General features: G+C 40.1%; 1 protein-coding gene across 4 annotated transcripts in view; it reads right to left on the reverse strand.

Annotated features, from left to right (window-relative positions):
- Positions 1 to 3,036: 3,036 nt before the first annotated feature.
- The window catches only part of DCX (doublecortin), a 127,118-nt gene continuing 112,007 nt past the window's right edge, over positions 3,037 to 18,147 (reverse strand). For 2 of the 4 annotated variants that reach the window (XM_072336730.1, XM_072336728.1), the window contains exons 7-8: positions 17,411 to 17,508; positions 3,037 to 14,928 (exon numbers count right to left, since the gene is read on the reverse strand). In XM_072336730.1, the coding sequence (XP_072192831.1) occupies positions 14,872 to 14,928; positions 17,411 to 17,508 (155 nt within the window). In that variant the 3' untranslated portion in view covers positions 3,037 to 14,871. The remainder of the gene's footprint in view (positions 14,929 to 17,410; positions 17,509 to 18,147) is intronic. The other 2 variants (XM_072336731.1, XM_072336729.1) reach the window with 1 other exon arrangement.

Below are 18,147 nucleotides of genomic sequence, written 5' to 3' on the forward strand. Positions count from 1 at the left end.
TCCATTTGGGTGCACTGATTGGGAAGACCCATGCTTAATATTTATGAGCTTCCAGCAAAAGTGACTTATTTTTACCCATTTAGCATCCTTTACTGGCTCTTGTGTTTTCACTTTTCACTGCTTTATACCACATTGGTCGTCCAGCTAGACGCTGTCCTGAGCAAAACAGGAGAATGTCCTTGGACAAAGGTGCTTCTTTGCAATGACAAACCACTCCAGTAAATCTCAGTTGTAGTTTGGATGAGAGCCAGGGGTGAGAGAGGCCAATGGGAGTGGATGTGACTACAGATGTCTCTTAAGGAGGGGAGATTTAGACTGGATATAAGAATATATTCTTTTGCAATGAGGGCAGTGAAGCACTGGCACAGGTTGCTCTTGCAAACTCTTTCATGCTCTTCAGCGCAAGGCAGATCAATAGAATCTGAGGTACTCAGTGCCTTATTACACTCCAGTATAACCTCAAAGAGCAACATAAACTGAACGAAAATGTTTGCATCACGTAATATGTGCTTCTTGCAGGTTTTAGAGGAATGGAGACACAGACCCGTGAAGTGGGATTTTTCTGGGATCTGAAGGGAACAGTTTTTTGTAAAACATCGATGAGAACTTTCAATTTGGTAGACCTACTTCTGAATAAAAATACAGATTAAAGATGAGTGATTATTGTTATTTTCAGTGTCAAGTATATGTATATGGTGATTAAAACCATACAGCGTATAACATTACTCCTTCTTTCTTAGGCACAGTTGGTGTTGTAAGACTTAACATGAGGGGTCCAACTGTAATTCAGAGCATCACACAGAGACTGAGTGGCTGTTACTCATGTTAACAATATTACAGATATGGGGCTGAAAGCCTACAGATTTCAAACCATTGGAGTTCTCTTTCTTATCTTGGAACTGTAAAATTCAATAGTGCTGACCTGGTGCCTTAAAGAAAAAGAAAACTGAAAACTATACAGACTAGTTTTCTGGGTTTTTCACATCTGTTTGCACGTGTGCAAGACCTGCATGGTGGTAAAGGTGATGCTTTTGAAGTTTAGGTGCACTTGGGAGAAAGATTGGGGCAGCAGAGCAGATGGGAAACAAGGGACAGATCTGGGACTAGCAAAGGAACTGCGTAGAGGATTTATATTTGTGGACTCTTTTAAAGGTGTTTTATTTACAGAAGAGATAAGGTTAAACTTCACCACATAACAATGGAGCCAGAGAGTTGATGCTACAGCATTTCACAGAGCTAAGCTGCCAGAGCCCAGTTCTAGTCCTCTTGGTCTGGCTGCCATATTTTGGGCTGGAATTTAAGGCCAGCAACCACAGAAAACTTGGATTGTGTGCAGCTGGCAAGCCTGACAGGCAAAAAGTGTGTTCTTTTTGATTAGAACCATACTGTAGAGCAAGCAATGGCTGAGCATCAAGTCATGGGGATTAGGTCTAGAGACCAGCCAGAGGTTTTCCAGCTGGGCCAATCCAGCCAATCCGTCTGATTCTGCCCAAACGACTGACACCACGTAGGGCCAACGTGCTCAGACCTAGAGCTCTTGGAAACAAACACAGTTTTGCTGCTCTGATGAAACTTTACATTCAGAAATACCTGACATGCATTTCTATATAAATCTGGGCTGATGTCACCAGAATGCTGGACATCGGAAACTTAATTTTGTTCTTATTTACATGGCTGTAAATCTGGAATAATTCATGTGTGTTGGTAGGATTTATGTTAAGACAGAAGCAGCATTTCCACAGGTTTCCAGTGCCAGCTGTTGGTACCATGCTATGCCCATCTGGGTTTCCAATGACTATGTAGAGTTTCTGGAATAGCTGTGATAGATGCACACAGTGGTGTGAGGGTTTAAAACCTGCCATTTCTGGAATATTTTCCATATGCAGAGACACTAACTCTTACATTTTTTTATTGATCTCATCTAATAATGCAGCTCCTCCAAAAGACAACAGAGTGCTTTGTTTGCTATTGGTATGCAAAAAGACAGAAGCAGAGTATTTTCTCCAGCACTTGTTCTGCCTTTCTGTTAACATTTGCTTCAGTTTCAATTCATGCACATTCAAATAAAGGCTGTTGTTCTTCAATTGGTTTTATTCTTGGAACTTTTTTTTAGTGTGGTCTTTTCACTGCAAACAGTGCTGTACTGTATGTGCTTTTTCTGGCCTGTTCAAGCATGCCAAGATAATGACAAATGGGTGCCAGTAACTGGCCAAGTGGAGCAACATATTGGTAGCCCCAGTGTTGTTTGCCACTTGGCATAGGGTCTCCTCTGGATCCAGAGGGCAAAGAGCACAGCCCTCTTTGGACTGAAGTGTGGAAAAGAAAGGATAAAGGGCTCCATCTCAGCATGTCTCTTTGGGAGGAATTTGAGCTCTTTCATGGCTACCTCATCTACAGCAGGTCTGAGCAGAGGCGACTCACCACCTTCACTTTTAATCCTGCAGATGTCAAGTAGATACAAACACAAAGAGGCTAGCACTATATAAATAAATGAGGAGGTCTAAGCCTTATTTCTTTGGTTTACAAAGAAAAATGCCATTGTCTTAACTGTGGTTCTGATGAGGTAGCTGTGAGAGCAGAACTTAGCCTGTCTGGAAATGCAGAACAAACACAGCATCTCAAATCTTACCAAGCCTCCCAAAGCGAATGTGGGACCAAAAATCCCATGCTGTGGAAACCTTTTCGCTAAGGAAGAGATCAGGTTAAGGGCCAGATCCTGCTGGTTTGAATCCTTAGTTTTGACTGAAGTGCTGCACATAAGGAAGAATTTGCCCTTGGCTTCTCCAGATCTCCTACAGTGGGTCCCTTTAGTCAGAAGGATGGGTCCTTTACAGGTCAAGGCTGTTTCAGACGGGCAGATGTAGGTCATAATTAATTCCAGATAGTCACATTTTGCTGCTCTTTTTTCTGCATTTCTGCAAGTACAACCAGGATTGATTTAGGAAGGTCGACAAAGAAAAATGAACAAGTACCGCTGTAATTTATAAGACGTAGCAAACACACGCTTGGCAAATAAAAGCATCAAAAAGGTTTTATCGGCCTAAATATTGAAACCAAATTTTATTTTTTGAAAATGACATTACACACATCTTGCAAATGTACATTTAGATGAGAAAACGATGAGTAACGAATACTGAGAGCAAAGCTATAAAGTGGACAGGTTCTCTGCTGCATGGCATTGCATTACAAGAATACTCAGACCTGGGATGGTTATTACAAGTGGTAAAAACAGTTCACAACACCTCACAAAAATGGATTTATTTATTTATTTTTCTAGAAAGTCAAATCTTCTAACAAAAGGAAACTCTGCTAAGGGAGAAGAGGCATGGGGAATAAATGCATGGATCAAGGTAGACTTTGTGGTTTTGAGGCAGGGTTTTGGGGGGGATTTTTAAGTCCATTTCTTACAAAATCCACCTTTATGTGACCCCCTGTTTTTTCCTAGCCTTTATTTCCTGTCCTCCTTTGTCAACAGAACCACGGCTATACAATAATAAGCCCTGTGTACTCAACCCAGAGCTTGGGAGTGTGGAGGAGGAGCTGCCTGCAGAACCATAACAACGTAATTCCTATATATCATCCACTATCTCCCCTCTGCTGCGTATCCAGGAAAATCAAAAAGTGTGTGCAAACTCTGCAAATCAGGGGCCGTGGGACTTGTCCCATGTCAAACAACCAGGTGTGGAAGCCACGGCCAGTAGCCCACATGCCACATACCTCAGCTGCAATGGATCAGTAAGATCTCATCGTTTACCAGTGGTGCAAACTTCCAAAGATGAACTTGTTCCCCAGTTCAAGCAGAGGCAACAGGTGATTGTTCTCCATCTGTTTTAATCTTGAAAGAGTCTAATCAAAGTGCCAAGGCAGGGCGCAGTGAGAAGTAAGTTCCCCAAGAGAATCTGTTGAGAACTGCTTTTCAAACCTCATTGTATATCATTTTATTTATGCCCAAATCTGTACTTTACAACCACGAGAGAGACAAAGATAGAATAGAGAGAGAGGGGGAGAATCTTTCCAGGAGGAAAGGAAAAGCTAATTAAGAGAAGTACAAGACCATGCATTTACTCTCAAAAGCTTGTTCACGAGCAAGCTAACATTTCTAACACTACAACCACTCATCTACATCTGTTTGCTAAGTAATCGAGTTCTACCTACAACTAGGGAGCAGAAGGGTTTTTTCTTTTCTTCCCCCTCCCTTTAAAACGTCGATAAAAATGTTTTCTGTACAGGTTGAATGGCACAAAAGGTGGTTAAAATGCTAAATAACTCACCACAAATGGAGAATGCAAAATTAGTTCAAAACATGCATGGACTGTGTACAGGTAAGCAAGGAATCATTGGCATAAGCTGCAATATATTACAAGATGATACAATTGAGATCTTTTGGCATAACCTCTGCTTGTTCTGTCCACGTCAGAGAACTTCACATGAAAATTTGGAGTGAAGGGAACTCAAGTCATATACCCAAGCAGAAAGTTAACTATGGGCAACACTGTCTGAAGAGGAAAGCATTTCCCCTCCCCTTCCATGTACTCTCTCAAAGTACAAAAGTCAACATAATGCTATGTGTAGCATTGCTGCAGGCTTGCCAAAAAGAAAGGTTAGATAGATCTGTTTTAGGAGAACAAATGCATTATTTAAATTAATAGCTCTTTGTACAATGACATTAATTAAATACCTTACAATTTAAATGAAACCAAAATGAAATTTACCAGTCCAACAAAACAGTAACTCAACCCTCACCACCCATGTGTCCTCCAATGTTATGTACACGGAGTTTAAAGTATACCAGCTAAACTTTAAACCCAGCTGCCCCTCCAACCCCCACCCACTGAATGGCAATAGAAAATACACTGTGGTCTCTCAGTTATACTATATTGCAGCTTTGTTATTAATGATGAAATCATACAAACTTGATGAATGACCTAAGACAGTAATCCATGATCAGGTTCCAGTTCAGCTGCATATCTCCTTCCCTCAAAACCACTTCTGGGCAGACTGGCAGCTCACAGAGAGCTGCAGAGTGCAGGGATATGAGTGAAGGCAGGTCACGCTCTTCAGAGCAGAGTGGCACGAAGAACTTGGGCTTACGGGATGAGAGCCACTTACCTTAGTTTGAAGTTTTATTTGTGATTAAGAAAATAGGCAAAGGCTGGTAACAGCAAAGTCAACAAGCTGATAATCCTGTCCCGTGCCTCTAGACTAGACAGTGGCATAGAATACAGAATATCAAGGAGGGGAATTTGCTCAGAGAATAGGTTTGTCTACACAGGCTTCCTTCTAGAAGACACTGGATGTCTTCTAAATTGATCATCACAGCTGTACTAGTACTGCCACGGTGGTAAAACTGCTTGGATCACACGTAATTTAAATAAGAAGCAAACTAACAACAATTTTACATGTCAGAATTCAGCATGTAATTATAACTCACAGGCTTTCTTGTTCTTACATTCAATACTTCTGCTTCACCTTATCTATAAACACCAATTAACAGTGCAATTAGTTCCCTAGACATTCTTCTTAAGGAGACACATTGTAAGATATCACACTAAATCTGGAAAAAGCTCTTCTGATGTAAAGAAGGGGAAAAAAAAGAAAAAAACCCATCAGTGACTGCATGGTCACCATGACAGGGAGACAGAACACCATTCCATTTCAACTGCCACCTGCAAAGGGAAGAGAACTAAAGGCCCATCTATACCTCCTGTGCAGACATTGGAAGCCGATGCAGAAAAGCAGCCATGTTGGAATTTTCCAAAACGAAACAAAAGCACGAAAACACTGAATGTTTCATAGGAATTCTCTGAAGGTAAAAATTGTTCAGTTCAAGAACTGGGCCTGGACCCCAGCTAGGGATCCATTTGGCTCACTGCAGACATTTCTTCAGTAGGACTCTACACGTGGGTTCCTCAGAAAACTGGGGATTCAGAATGAGAATTTGGTTTGGGTCCACCCTGACCAAGTGCCACAAACTTGTTTCACCCTGACTGCATCTATCCGGCAAATCCCTTTGCTCCACAACTACCTCACTGTTCTAATGTGACTCACGTTAATATAAATTTCTTATATGTAACTTAGGAATGTGTTAATTGCAAATAGAGATGGAAGAACCAGCTTGAATAAAATCAAAAGCAGCCTTGAGCTTCAATAAGTCACCTAAAAAAGAACTGAACCTTCCTTTTATGTTCAGAGACATTTGGTAATACTTCTCTTAAAACTGAGCCAACCATAGACCTCTGTTCTGCTTGGCACTAGATGGGATTAGGGCAGAAAAACATCGAAAGAAATAGAAATGCTGTTTTCAATGAGCCTGTTGGGCTTAGGGCATGTCTTGGTGGACTGAGGTGAGAGATGGCAAGATAAAGATTCTCTGGGACCAGAAAATGTAGAAGATACCGTGATTTGCTGTGCTTCTTGCTTAATTTTCAATCTTAAATGTTTTAAGGTATTTCAACATGTGAAATTATTTTAGCTGTATCATTAATTACAATAAAATTATAGAAAATATCTCCTATGTATAACTTTCTGCTAGAGGTTTATAAAGGAGACCACTTTCTAATGTGGTCAATGTGGGGTCAATGTGATTTTTTCTGCAAAGTCTGCAGTTGTCAGCCAGGAAACTGAATCTGCTCTTACCTGATCAATCACATAATAATTATTAACAGTAATCAATCTTTGACATGGGAGACCAACCTTGGACCAAATGGATTCAGCTCCCGTAATTGCAGAAGAGCTTCTGCCTGTTTTAAACAATGAAGAATTAGGAGCTTTGGGTTTCGCTTGTGTTACACGGAGTGTCAGAGAATGTACAGAAACAAGGAGCTGCAATCCTCACAGACAGAATAAAAGAATCAAAAGTCTGAGAGCAAATAGAAAAAAAGAAGTATTCAAATAAATCACCTGTTTTGCTTTTTAGTATTAAATTCACATGTATTGTGACTCCACTGAATTTAAAAGAAAGATCATGAGAAAACCGGTGTTAAACACGGATCCTCTTTTTCACCATGGCCTTTCCATTGATTTATCGAACGCAACAGCTTTCACATATGTGGTTAGGGATTTCATGGACAAGAGCATCATCTGCCCTTCTGCCTGCACAGCAATTCACGGTAACCTCTTCCAGAAGCCTGTCGGGACTTATCACCTTGGTGAAGCAGGGTTGATAGTTCTTCCAGTTTACTGCACCCCATGGGAAAGGCCAGGAGGTTCAGAGTTGCCTTCATTATCCTCTCATACATGTCTTGCAATTCCCCAGTGTGACAGACCTGCACTTTCCTGAGCCAATGCATGCTGATGAAGTTCTATTTCTAATCTAATAGGAAGGAATAAAAATAAAACCAAACTGTAGCGTGGTGCTGTCATTCAGCAAAGAGCTGGATTTTCCCTTAACCCTTTTAGAGGTGACACAGACATCCATATGCCAGCAGGAGAGAAAAAAAAAGGGCAGATGAGGAATTTCAAACCAAGTTCTTCAGCCTGCGGCCAAGTGTGACCTTATTTCTGCCAGTGGGAGCGGGACACATGCTGTTATGGCAGATAGCCTGCATCCTAACTTAGATACCTGCAGGGGTAATAACACTCTCAACATGCAGCCAGAAACCCCTGCTGCTTTTCCATGCAGACCCAAGCTGTAGATCCACAGCTTGCACTACCCCTTTTGTTTCTCCTCGGAATTTCTTGGCTCTCATCTTTCTTTGTTCCCACACATTAACGCTGTTGATGTTTCCAGTGCCTCACGCTCTCCCTTCCATACGATTTTCTGTGACGTTCAAATTCATTTCATCGCTCCGTAAAGATCTTGCAACAAACGCCCCCTACCATTCCTCTTGAAAACAAGTCTTCTTTCTTTGTTTACTGTGGCAATACCCATCATGGCATCTTTCTCTAGCAGTGCAGCTTTCTTTTTTTCAGTTGACAGACTCTAATTGCTGCAAAGATTTGCTAATTCCCTTGGGGAATCCTCCTGCTTCAGTTGTTTGAGTGGCAAACTGTCAGACCTAGGCAAGCTCTAAACTGGCTTCAGAGCCAGTGAGTTACAGTTCACTGAGTGACAGAGCAAGAGCCAGAATAAGTGTCTTAAACAATGAAGACTGAAAGGCAATTCTTTCCCATGAACACTTTCTGAACAAGCAAGCTTTCAACAAGAGACCCACTGTTTTCTTGGTTGAAGGCCTCTGAAATCATTACTTAGTCATTATTTAAAAATACACGGCCTGAATTTCAGATGGTAACATGCATTTCTCCCGATACGTAGATGCACGTGTAACAAAAAGAGGGTCAGCTGGGGACTGTGTTCAGGCCAGATATGGCAGCTCCAGATGAGAGAACTGAGTTGCTGGATGTTACCTTGCACTTACAAGGCACTGCAGGCTCCCCCATTGGCTTGGGGGGAACTAGAAGTGGTGCGTCTGCTTTTCACCATTAGTAAAATAACGAAGCATTTTTTACATCATGGTTTTTGGAGACTCCTGAAAAGTTGGGAGTTCCTAGAAAGACTTGTCTAAGTGAGTACACCATAAGCTGCTTTTATAGGGTTTTCAGACTTCGTAATAATGAATGTATCTTAAGAGCTAACTCTTCTATAGTTCTGTATATCAGCTGATCTCAAAGCAGCTTATGGATAGAGATGAGTGCTGTGGTCAGTTCTTTATGCACTGGGACAGAGTGGCATAGGAAGAACTGATCTACTCATAGTTATACCAAAGACCAATAGCTCTGAATTCCTGCTGTTACATTCATGAGGTTTGGTTGTCATTTGCTCAGAAATTCATCCCCTGGATGAACATTGGTATCAGTGTTTTTGACCTTCTTTAAACAGTGTCCTGATGAAGGGAGAGTGGTCTGTGACACTAAAGCTTTGCATCTTCCCCTGAAGAAATAGTACTCCTACTCTGCCCTACAACTAGGATTCTGTTAGAGCTGCTATGTAATGACGTTGCTGGAAAAAAAGCCTTTCCATCCATCCATCCACTTATTATCTCTGAGCATCTCCCAAACAATACGGATATTAACTTGTTTTTGTGGTCCTTTTTTTTTTTGTCAGTTTAGTCCCAGATCTGTGAACATCAAATGACTCAAACCTTTCCAAAGGGAAGAAAAACACAACAAAACAAGCAAACTAACACAGGGGTCTATGGACATGCTGGCCCCAGGATTCAACCTGCAGGCACCTAGGAGAGATGCCAGATCTCAAGTCAGGGCAAAGAGGGAGGGTGAAGAATAGCTAAATAACAGGGTTTATAGCTGATGCAGCAGAACCCAGCCCAGCCCAATCTATCAATGTTTAGCGGCTGCACTGTGAGACATAGAACTCAAATTTAACATTTCTTGAGATACTGCAGAACGGCCTGCTCAGGTTCATAAGGATGGGACAAAGGCATAAGCCAGAAGATGTCTGTGATCCTGGAGACAGTCACTTTCTAGAGCTGACTGCATAAAAGCAAGATGGGCTAATCATTTCAAGAGGCTCAAGACTTAACCTGTCCTCTCCACTTTTGTCAAGGCCATTTAACCTAGGCTTTGTTGGATATGCGTAGTCCTGCTACTGAAGCCCAACACATGTTGGAAGGCACTTAAGTCTTAACCTGCTTTGCCTCAGTACACCAAGGTTGCGATGATTCAGCTGGATCTCCTCTAGAATCTTGTATAACATGCTAATCCTGTTGCCTGAGCTACATCATACTTAACCTACATTAGTAGAAAAAGATATTTATTCTGTTCCATCCACTTGCTTCTACAAACAACATCACCAGTCCCTAATACCATTCTAATTTGCTTCTGTCAGTAACCAGAAAAATAATTTTGCACCCAAATCACCATTTGAGAAAAGAAAATGTTTTGTTCTGTCTTGGTTGTGATCAGCACCTTCTGTGTGGTAAATACACCTCTATATAGCTTCTCTCTAGTGTATTGTCTTAGCTTGTGGAGACACTTTCTTGACAAACTTTACACATTTTACTTGGCTGTCTTTTCTTCCTTTATCTAAAAACAATTCTCACTTTACCGTAGTCAAAGATATCTCTCCAGTTGCCTTGAATGGATGTGGGGTGCCACTGAAGTCACAGCAAAATACACTTACGCTTTTACTACGATAAAAAAGGCTGATACTTGTAAAATCCACACCATACCTCTGTAGAGAGGGTAGAACTTCCAGGGATGGCTGTCACTGGAATGGTGTTTCTTTTGGGATTCAGCTTGGTGTTGCAGAGCTATTTCAAAAGGTTTTCTTTCAGTTTGCAGTATGATCAGCAGTCAGTGCAAAGGCAAGGAGAAGCAAACACAAGGCAGCCTAGAAAACGTCACCAGTATACGTACCAATAAGGGGGAACGAACACATTTATACCAGTATTTCCTATTAAAAATGCTTGGCTGTAACACTGTTTTGCTGTTAGCCAAAATTATTGGTCCTACCTCTTCATTTTGTTTTCAAGAGCACCGTTCAAGGAAATGAGAGAACAGCTAGACTACGTGTGATTCTTTGCATGCATATGTATGCTAGCTAAATGAGAAAGACATGAAAGTTCTTTTCTAAGCAGAATTATTCTTCTGTTGCCTATGAAAATAGACTTTTCAGATTCTGATAATACTGTAAATAATAAGCAGATATGGGAAACACAGACAACAGAAGGCAAAAGCTATTCCCATCTCCCACTGTAGAGCAGACCAAGGTAGAATTCCATTACCAAACTCTTTCAAAATTACTGCAAGGGGTAGAGGCTTGGTTGGCTACCTAGAAGGTGGAAATGAACTAATTCCAAATCTGACATCAGACGGAGATTTAACTCAGAAACTTGAGAATACAAATAGTTCACAAGTGACAAAAATCCTAAGGCTCAAGAGCTTTGCTGCACTGCCCTGATAGTCTACAGTAGAGACCGTCACAGGAAGGTATGAAAACTAAATACATTGGTCTTTCTATGGTTGAAGGATATTGCTCCAATTCCTTACTAATGATTATACATGGAAATAATCTCTTTATAAATAATACTAAATGCAGATTTGCTAAAATATACTGGATACTGAATAAATAAAAGTAGATTTCAAAGAAACAAAGCTCTGTACCAGCTTAAGAATCTCTCAAATTTGCTTTTAAATACTGCATTGTTTTAAGTCAATATAGTCTTAATGATTCAATTAGTTTCTGAAAACACTAAGGGCAGCCTCACAGGGGAAATTAAATAGGGTTTTTACAGCAGAATTAATATGGCAAATCCTCACATCCTGTAGTGGTTTTCTATATGCCTGCAAATGTAGAAAATATGTAAAATGTAAACTCTGGAGTATATAATGGAATTGCAGTCATTTGCTCCAGGATCTCATAAGGTCTGGAATTATTACAGTGCAGTGAAAGTAATTCCTAATTCATTCTAGTTCAGGAAAGCTTTCTGACCAAACCCAAGCTTACATCTCGTGAATAATCAACAGGAGTAAAGCATGTGCTAAAATTTGAGCATGTCGTTAACTTCTTTGCTGAATCAAGGCTGTTCCTCTATTTAAACAACTAAGATATGATACCTGTGCATTATTTCTCTTCATTATCAAATCTATGTTAGGGATCCTACAAAGCCAAGAATACCTAGTGTTGAATGTACAGTACATTCCACATGCATTTCTGTACAAGACCTCATGCAATAATGGCATTAATACAGACTTAACAATATGCTACAGCTGAAATGCTCACTGACTTCTACTGCCTAAGCAGTTCTACCTAGAAAACTGCTTTTTAAAACTTTGAGTTGGACCTCACACCCTGTTTTCTTCGTGGCTTCTGCAGGTTTGAATGGCTATTTTTCCCACTCAAGATTTTTAGTTCTTCTTTTAGGCCTTTTCAGGTTCTCTTGGTAGTGTCCTGAAGAAATTACTGGGCTCAGCCCCACCCCAGGATGATCCTAGTGCAAAAAAAATCTCCTAAGGGAGAACTTGCAGGATGAGGTTTTAAATACGTTTCTAGGTACAGCGCAGGAAGAAGGCCTAACTGAATTATTAGCATGCTCTACAAGGAAGAGCATATTTAAATAACCAGTACTCGTGGCAGGAAGGAAAGGAATCACCTCTTAACAACCTTCACCACCATCCATCCAAAAGTTTATTTGACCTTTGGCATCCTGCTTTATCTTATACAAACTGAATTCATGGGTACTGGATGGAAGCATATCTCTGACTCCTTTTATACCATCATCAACTCAAGCATTTCAGTCTGCTTATGGGCATCAAAGAATTAGGTTTTCCTGGTGGAAAGGTGGTGAGAGTCTCAGGCTGAATAGCAGGAGAACCTAGATCTAATTTCATAGCTGGTTTCCTTGGTTCAACAGGGACTCACAGGAAGGTGGCAGGACATGCTAACTTGGGCTGTGAAGGAAACAGCCTGCGCCGCTAAATAACAGTACCTCTGCCTAGAGTCCAAGTCCACCGTCCCTTAACAGGCTGAGTCATGGCTAGTAGTCAGAGTCCCTGGAAAGGCAAAGCCTGGGGAGGGACTTTCAAATTTCCATCAACAGAACAGAGAAGAGGGTAAAAGCATGCCAAATATCTATCTCGCTACAGCTTTTACTAAGATAAATGTTCTAATTAACAACATTGTTGGCAGAACCATCGCCTTTGCTATCCTGATGCTTTAAAAAGCCCTGTTTTCTCAATACTAGTGTCTACAGTAGCACGTAGTGAATTAAACAGCCAAAAATTAGCATCCATAGCCAAATCTGAACAGTTCAGTACCTTCTCTTAGAGGATCTGAAAGCACTTTACAAATGCTAACCAACATTTGGATTCACAACCCCCAGTGAGGTAGAATAGTATTATCCACACAGGGATGGGTAGACCTATTGAGGCACAGTGTTATTAGCAGACCTGCTCCCCTTCAGACACTAAATCTAGCAGTGCCAAAAGATTGAATGAAGGTTTCCTGACTACTGCACCTATGCTTCGTTCACAGTACTTTCACCCATACTTCAAAGCTTCAACGTAAGCCTCTAGTCTTCTGAACTGAAACAAGGTTTCTATATACAATAGGTGAAATGTTCATCTAGCAGTCACATACTCAGCAAATCACTCAATTAAATGAAGTTATTTGTGGGCACGAATGATTTCTTTCACAATAGTCTGTGTGTAAAAGATCATGCACTAAGACTACAGGGTGCAAAATCGGTGCATAACTCTGACCCCTTGGGAATTCCCAATTCTGTCTTCTCTCAAATGCATCTTTTTAAAGTTGCATTATATGTATCATCATGTGAACCTCTAAAGACATAGCCTGCACAGGTTGTCTCATATCAACAATGCAAGCAAACAAAATATGGAGTGGCTTTGGGAACAACCCAGCATTCATATAGCATCAAACATCACCTTATAATTCATTCTAATCACAAGGGGTTGCAAGAGAATAAGGAATAGGTATATATGTTGAAACAAAGGCAAATAGAGCAAGAAAGAAACATTTGATTGCACAGATTTCCTTTAGGTAAAGTTCCGTAATAATCAGTTTCATCAAAAGCTTATTCCATGAGAAAGAGAGGCAATGCCAGCTAGCCTATAACAAAATGTCAGCGTAGTAAAAACCACCAGCCCTACGTGAATAGATGAACTTTGCATTCCATAGGAGTCATTACTGATTAATAACAGCAAAAGGCTTCTCTAAATACAATAAGTTTGTTTTTGTCAGATAGAAGAGTTTCTTAAAATACGGGTTTTCAAACACACAAAGTTCCATTTGTTATACAAGTAGAGAATCTGGCCATAGTTATGAATACAGAAGTGTAAAAAAACAAATACATAGTCTTAAACATTACAAAAACTATCAAAACATTCAATATTTTGAGCTGACTTTTTTCCCCCCCCTACAAGTGTCTGTTCTGGCAGTGATGAAAAGATTTCTAAACTGATCTGTCGTTGTTACTGCAGGGTTTTTTTTGTTCATTTTTCTGAATGTATTTTTTTTTTTTAACAAAACAAAATTACCAGCTTTTATAAAAAAAGGAGCTTGAACCTTTACTCCAAAACACAGATACGAGGTTTTCCTTTATAAAAAGTGTATTGATTTTTTTTTTGCTATAAAAAGTGACCTGTAGGATGTCAGACCTGAAAACAAATTCTCACAGTGTTTTCAGTGTTGGCTGTTCACAAGGCATTACTTTTAAAAACAGAGATAGAGAGATACCATAGGGTTGTTATAAAAGTTTGTTGCCAGCTAGCAGTGTTTTTGGACCATATGCAAAGCTGTTCAACTCAGCTGACTTACATTATTTTGCTTAATTATTTAACAAATCCCAGTATTTGAAAGATCACTGTTGCACTAACCTTACTCAGCATCTCATGTAAACATTCCTAATTGTGGCCCAAAGCTTCTGCTGGCACATTAAGCATCAAACTAATAAGTCATTTCCCTTTCTGCCCTGTAACAACAAAAACAGTACTAGTTAGTACGCAGGTACTAAAAATCAGGGCTGCAAATGAGGAACAAGCAAGTGTTGGCAGTTTGGACAGGTAGAGAGTCGTCAGAATTTGTCAACAACAGATTGATTCACACGCTTCTGAGGGAGCTTTCCATTACTGTCACTAGGAAGTTACATATTAGCAGAAGAAATAGTAAAAGAAAATGGGAAGTGCGCAGGATCAGTGGCATAATGGCCCCAAATTGCTGGTGGTGTCCATTTTGCATCCCTAAAATTCTGCTTAAAAGAATGGTATCCCTCTATCTCTATAGACTGGTAGGTGTTGATTTGTGGTACAGAGGATAAATCACAGAAAAAAAATGACATATAACTGTGTGTCCTTTGTCTGATTTGAAAGCACCAGTCACCTATCTGCTTAGTTTGGCAGAAGTACTCTACTGTATCTTAAACATAGCTTGCGGTACAAACTTAACGTCATGTCGCTTTACATGGAATCTCCAAGGGAATCAGAGTCATCCAAAGACAGAGGCAGATACAAGTCCTGTAGGAAGAAAGAAAGAAATGTTAACTCACACAATCAGTTTTCACCTTGCGTTGAGCAAAAGGAGACAGTTGGATGGCCCAGTTCTGTGCACTTCATAGGGATAGGGTGGAATTCTCATGTACCAGATGGTTGCCTTGTTACTTCGAGGCTAAAATATGGTTAATTGCAGAGTGGAGGAATGTGCACCTTGGTACCAAAAGAAAGAGGACTTTGGTGACAAGAGAAGACATTTTTTATCGCTTCTGGATCAATGCATCCATTGCAGCACATGCATGAAAGAGCAGAACCTTTCTTTAAAGAGAACTCTCTGAACTTAAGTCTAATGAGTATTACCTTTATTTGACAGCTACCCCTCGGACAGATCTCTAGGAAAATCACCTCCCATGATGTATTCTTTATTTTAAGCTTTTTTTGATCATTCAGAAAGCTGTTCAGAAGTTAAAAGCATAATGCCAAGTTCACTTATTTTTTTAATTCAAATACTGAATATAAAGCTTCCCTAGGGCCTCTTTCTGAGTAACCATTTTATTTTTCTCCTTTGAAGTTCTGCATGGATCCAGGTATACAAACCTTCTTAAGGACTAAAGTTATCTTTGGGCTTTTTCGAACTCTGACCCCCATGTGGAATAAATGAGCAACATGAAGCAAAGCACAATTACACAGAAAGAGAATTCACAACCATCTTGACAAAAGATGAGTGGGGGAAAAAGGAAAAGTGATTTCACTGTAAGTGGGAAATTGCTCCTGGGAGGAAAACAGTGATGCATGAATAATTGGGAAACCTGAAATGCTACATTCATGTTTTCTGATTGGCTTAAATTAGTGGAGAAGCTCATAACTGCCTTTAGCAGTCAACATCTATTATAAATGTTCTAGGGCCTTTTCTGGGAAGGTAATGAGTCAACCAGCTGAAAACACATATAAAACATAACAGAAGGTGAGTTTTACTTGTCTTTACCAGTAAACCAATCCTCAGCTCCAAAGCCCTAAATGAGATCATGTTTGGAAAGTATTTTAGGTCCTTAGCTGCTGAAGAACTGAATGCAGTTTCTAGCATTACTTTCAAAGAAATACATACAAACAATTGCTGAGAGCAGACTATGGGCCAGATCCTGTTCTCAAATAAAAATCAATAATAAATTTGGAACCACTGTTACATTGGTGCTTCTCCTTAGACTGAGCAGCTGAGACCAGAGAAAAACAGTGATTTCACCTGGATTTAACTATACCTCCGTTAAGGGACATGACAAAGATGAATGACTACAGGCTTTCCATATCTTGAAAATATTTTAAAGATCTGAGTTTTGAGAAGCCAAATTCCACCCCAAGCTTCCCCAGTACCATTCAGTCCCATGTCCAATGTGGTTCAAAGTCTTACACGCTAGAGTTATAATCCAAAGCCCATTGGACTTTGAAGGATACTTCAGAGACTTCGCTATGCTTTCTTCCACCAACTAACAACAGCAGTCCAGCATCTGCTGCCCGCTCTTTTCTTTGAGATAAACCATAATCCTGCAGCAAAATCAGTTCCACTTGTGCAGTCTAGAAATGTGGTTAGCTGACTGCAAACCTTACCACCATTAGAACTGTTTAATGAGGCTTCCACAATTTCAAGGAAATGCTTTCAAAATCATACTTGGGCTGAGGTACATCCTGATTACTAAAGCAGAAATCCCACTGACCTTCACTCATACTTAAATGTACATGCACTTTTTAAATCAAGCAAAAGCTGTTCAAGGAAGAGAACAGCAACGCTACAGCTATTAGAGAAATGAGAAAGCCCACAGAAATGACAAGTGGATTCAGTTTAGTAATAACAGAACCATGAAAAGCTCCACTAGTTCTATATATTTTAAATAAATCAGTAAATGAATAAACTATGATACACCACAAGCTTACTCATCTCTACTAGGATGCCAGGTTGTGTTAGATGCTCTGGATATTACCAGGAAAACAGTTACAGTATCAGAATACAATTACTACACTGGGAATAAAAAAACCAAACACATTTCCTGAAGAACAGAGCATTGCCTTCAATCATATTAAAAATCCCCAAGAAGCAGCATTAAGGTGACGTCTTAGAGCTTCAGTTACATTTGCATTTCTCCTCTGTTTAATGAACTAGACTTGCCAACACCTGTGGCTTTTCAAGAGATAAGCACTGATATCAAGTTATGTCTATCCGTGACTCGTGAGCTTTTCCAAGTGATACAAATTTAGGCCTACATTATCTTTTCTGATCCATACAGATAATTTTCAGCACACATTAATAACTCCAACAGGAAAAACAGCTCAGTGACTTACTGTTCTTATCTTGCTCTAGGCCAAAGCGACAATTCTTTTAGGTAATGAGAAAAATTCTCCACTGTTTCACTTGAATGAAATGAGTATCAGAAAAATATAAAGACCTGTTTAAACTGCCTTGCGCACCTGAATGGACTAAGGAAAAAACAGATGTAGTAAGGTATAAGAAACGTAATACCTTGTGCTTACGGAGGCTCCCTGGGCTGGTAGGTGTGGAGATTGGGGACTGCTTGGATTTGGGCGTAGACAGCTGACTGCTCGAGGTCCCATTTGCTGTCAGAAAACAAGACAGAAGCTAGCAGTCAGACAAGAAAAAGGAAGATCATTTCTCTTCTATGGGGAGATGGAAGGTATCCAAACAGTCAATATAGAAACATGAGAGTTTATTCATGTGAGACAGGAGGGGAGGGGAAAAAAAACAACAAATGAACAACATAACTATTCATCCAACTTAAGGCTTTCAGCTGTTCAGAATAGTTGGCTGTAAAAGGCAGCGAAATACAAAATACATTGAAGAAGCAATATTTTACACTGCAAATATTTATCACATTGATCCATGATATACATCAACAGAAAAGCAGAAAGACAATTTCTGTGCTCTCAAACAGTTTAACACAATTGAAACCACATGGAAAAAGTGTGAGAGGAAGCCAGAAGCTGCAGATATCCTGGATCCTACGTAAGAAATGTTAAATGTCAAATACACATATTAGAAATTAGACAAACAGCTGTCTGGAATGCCCTGGATGGAGTTAGATGTGGCAGAGATTAAGTGACTAGGAGAGCCCTTCTGAAGCCTTGGTGTAAGCACAGGGTGGGATGTCCCTCTTCACCTTGATACCAGGTGATACCTACAAGAAGCCAGAGCTCACCCTGCCACTCCTCTGCTGTTTGTGCCAGCTTGTGAAGAAG

The sequence above is a fragment of the Excalfactoria chinensis genome, chromosome 4, assembly GCF_039878825.1.
Source record: "Excalfactoria chinensis isolate bCotChi1 chromosome 4, bCotChi1.hap2, whole genome shotgun sequence".
Classification (NCBI taxonomy): Eukaryota; Metazoa; Chordata; class Aves; order Galliformes; family Phasianidae; genus Excalfactoria; species Excalfactoria chinensis.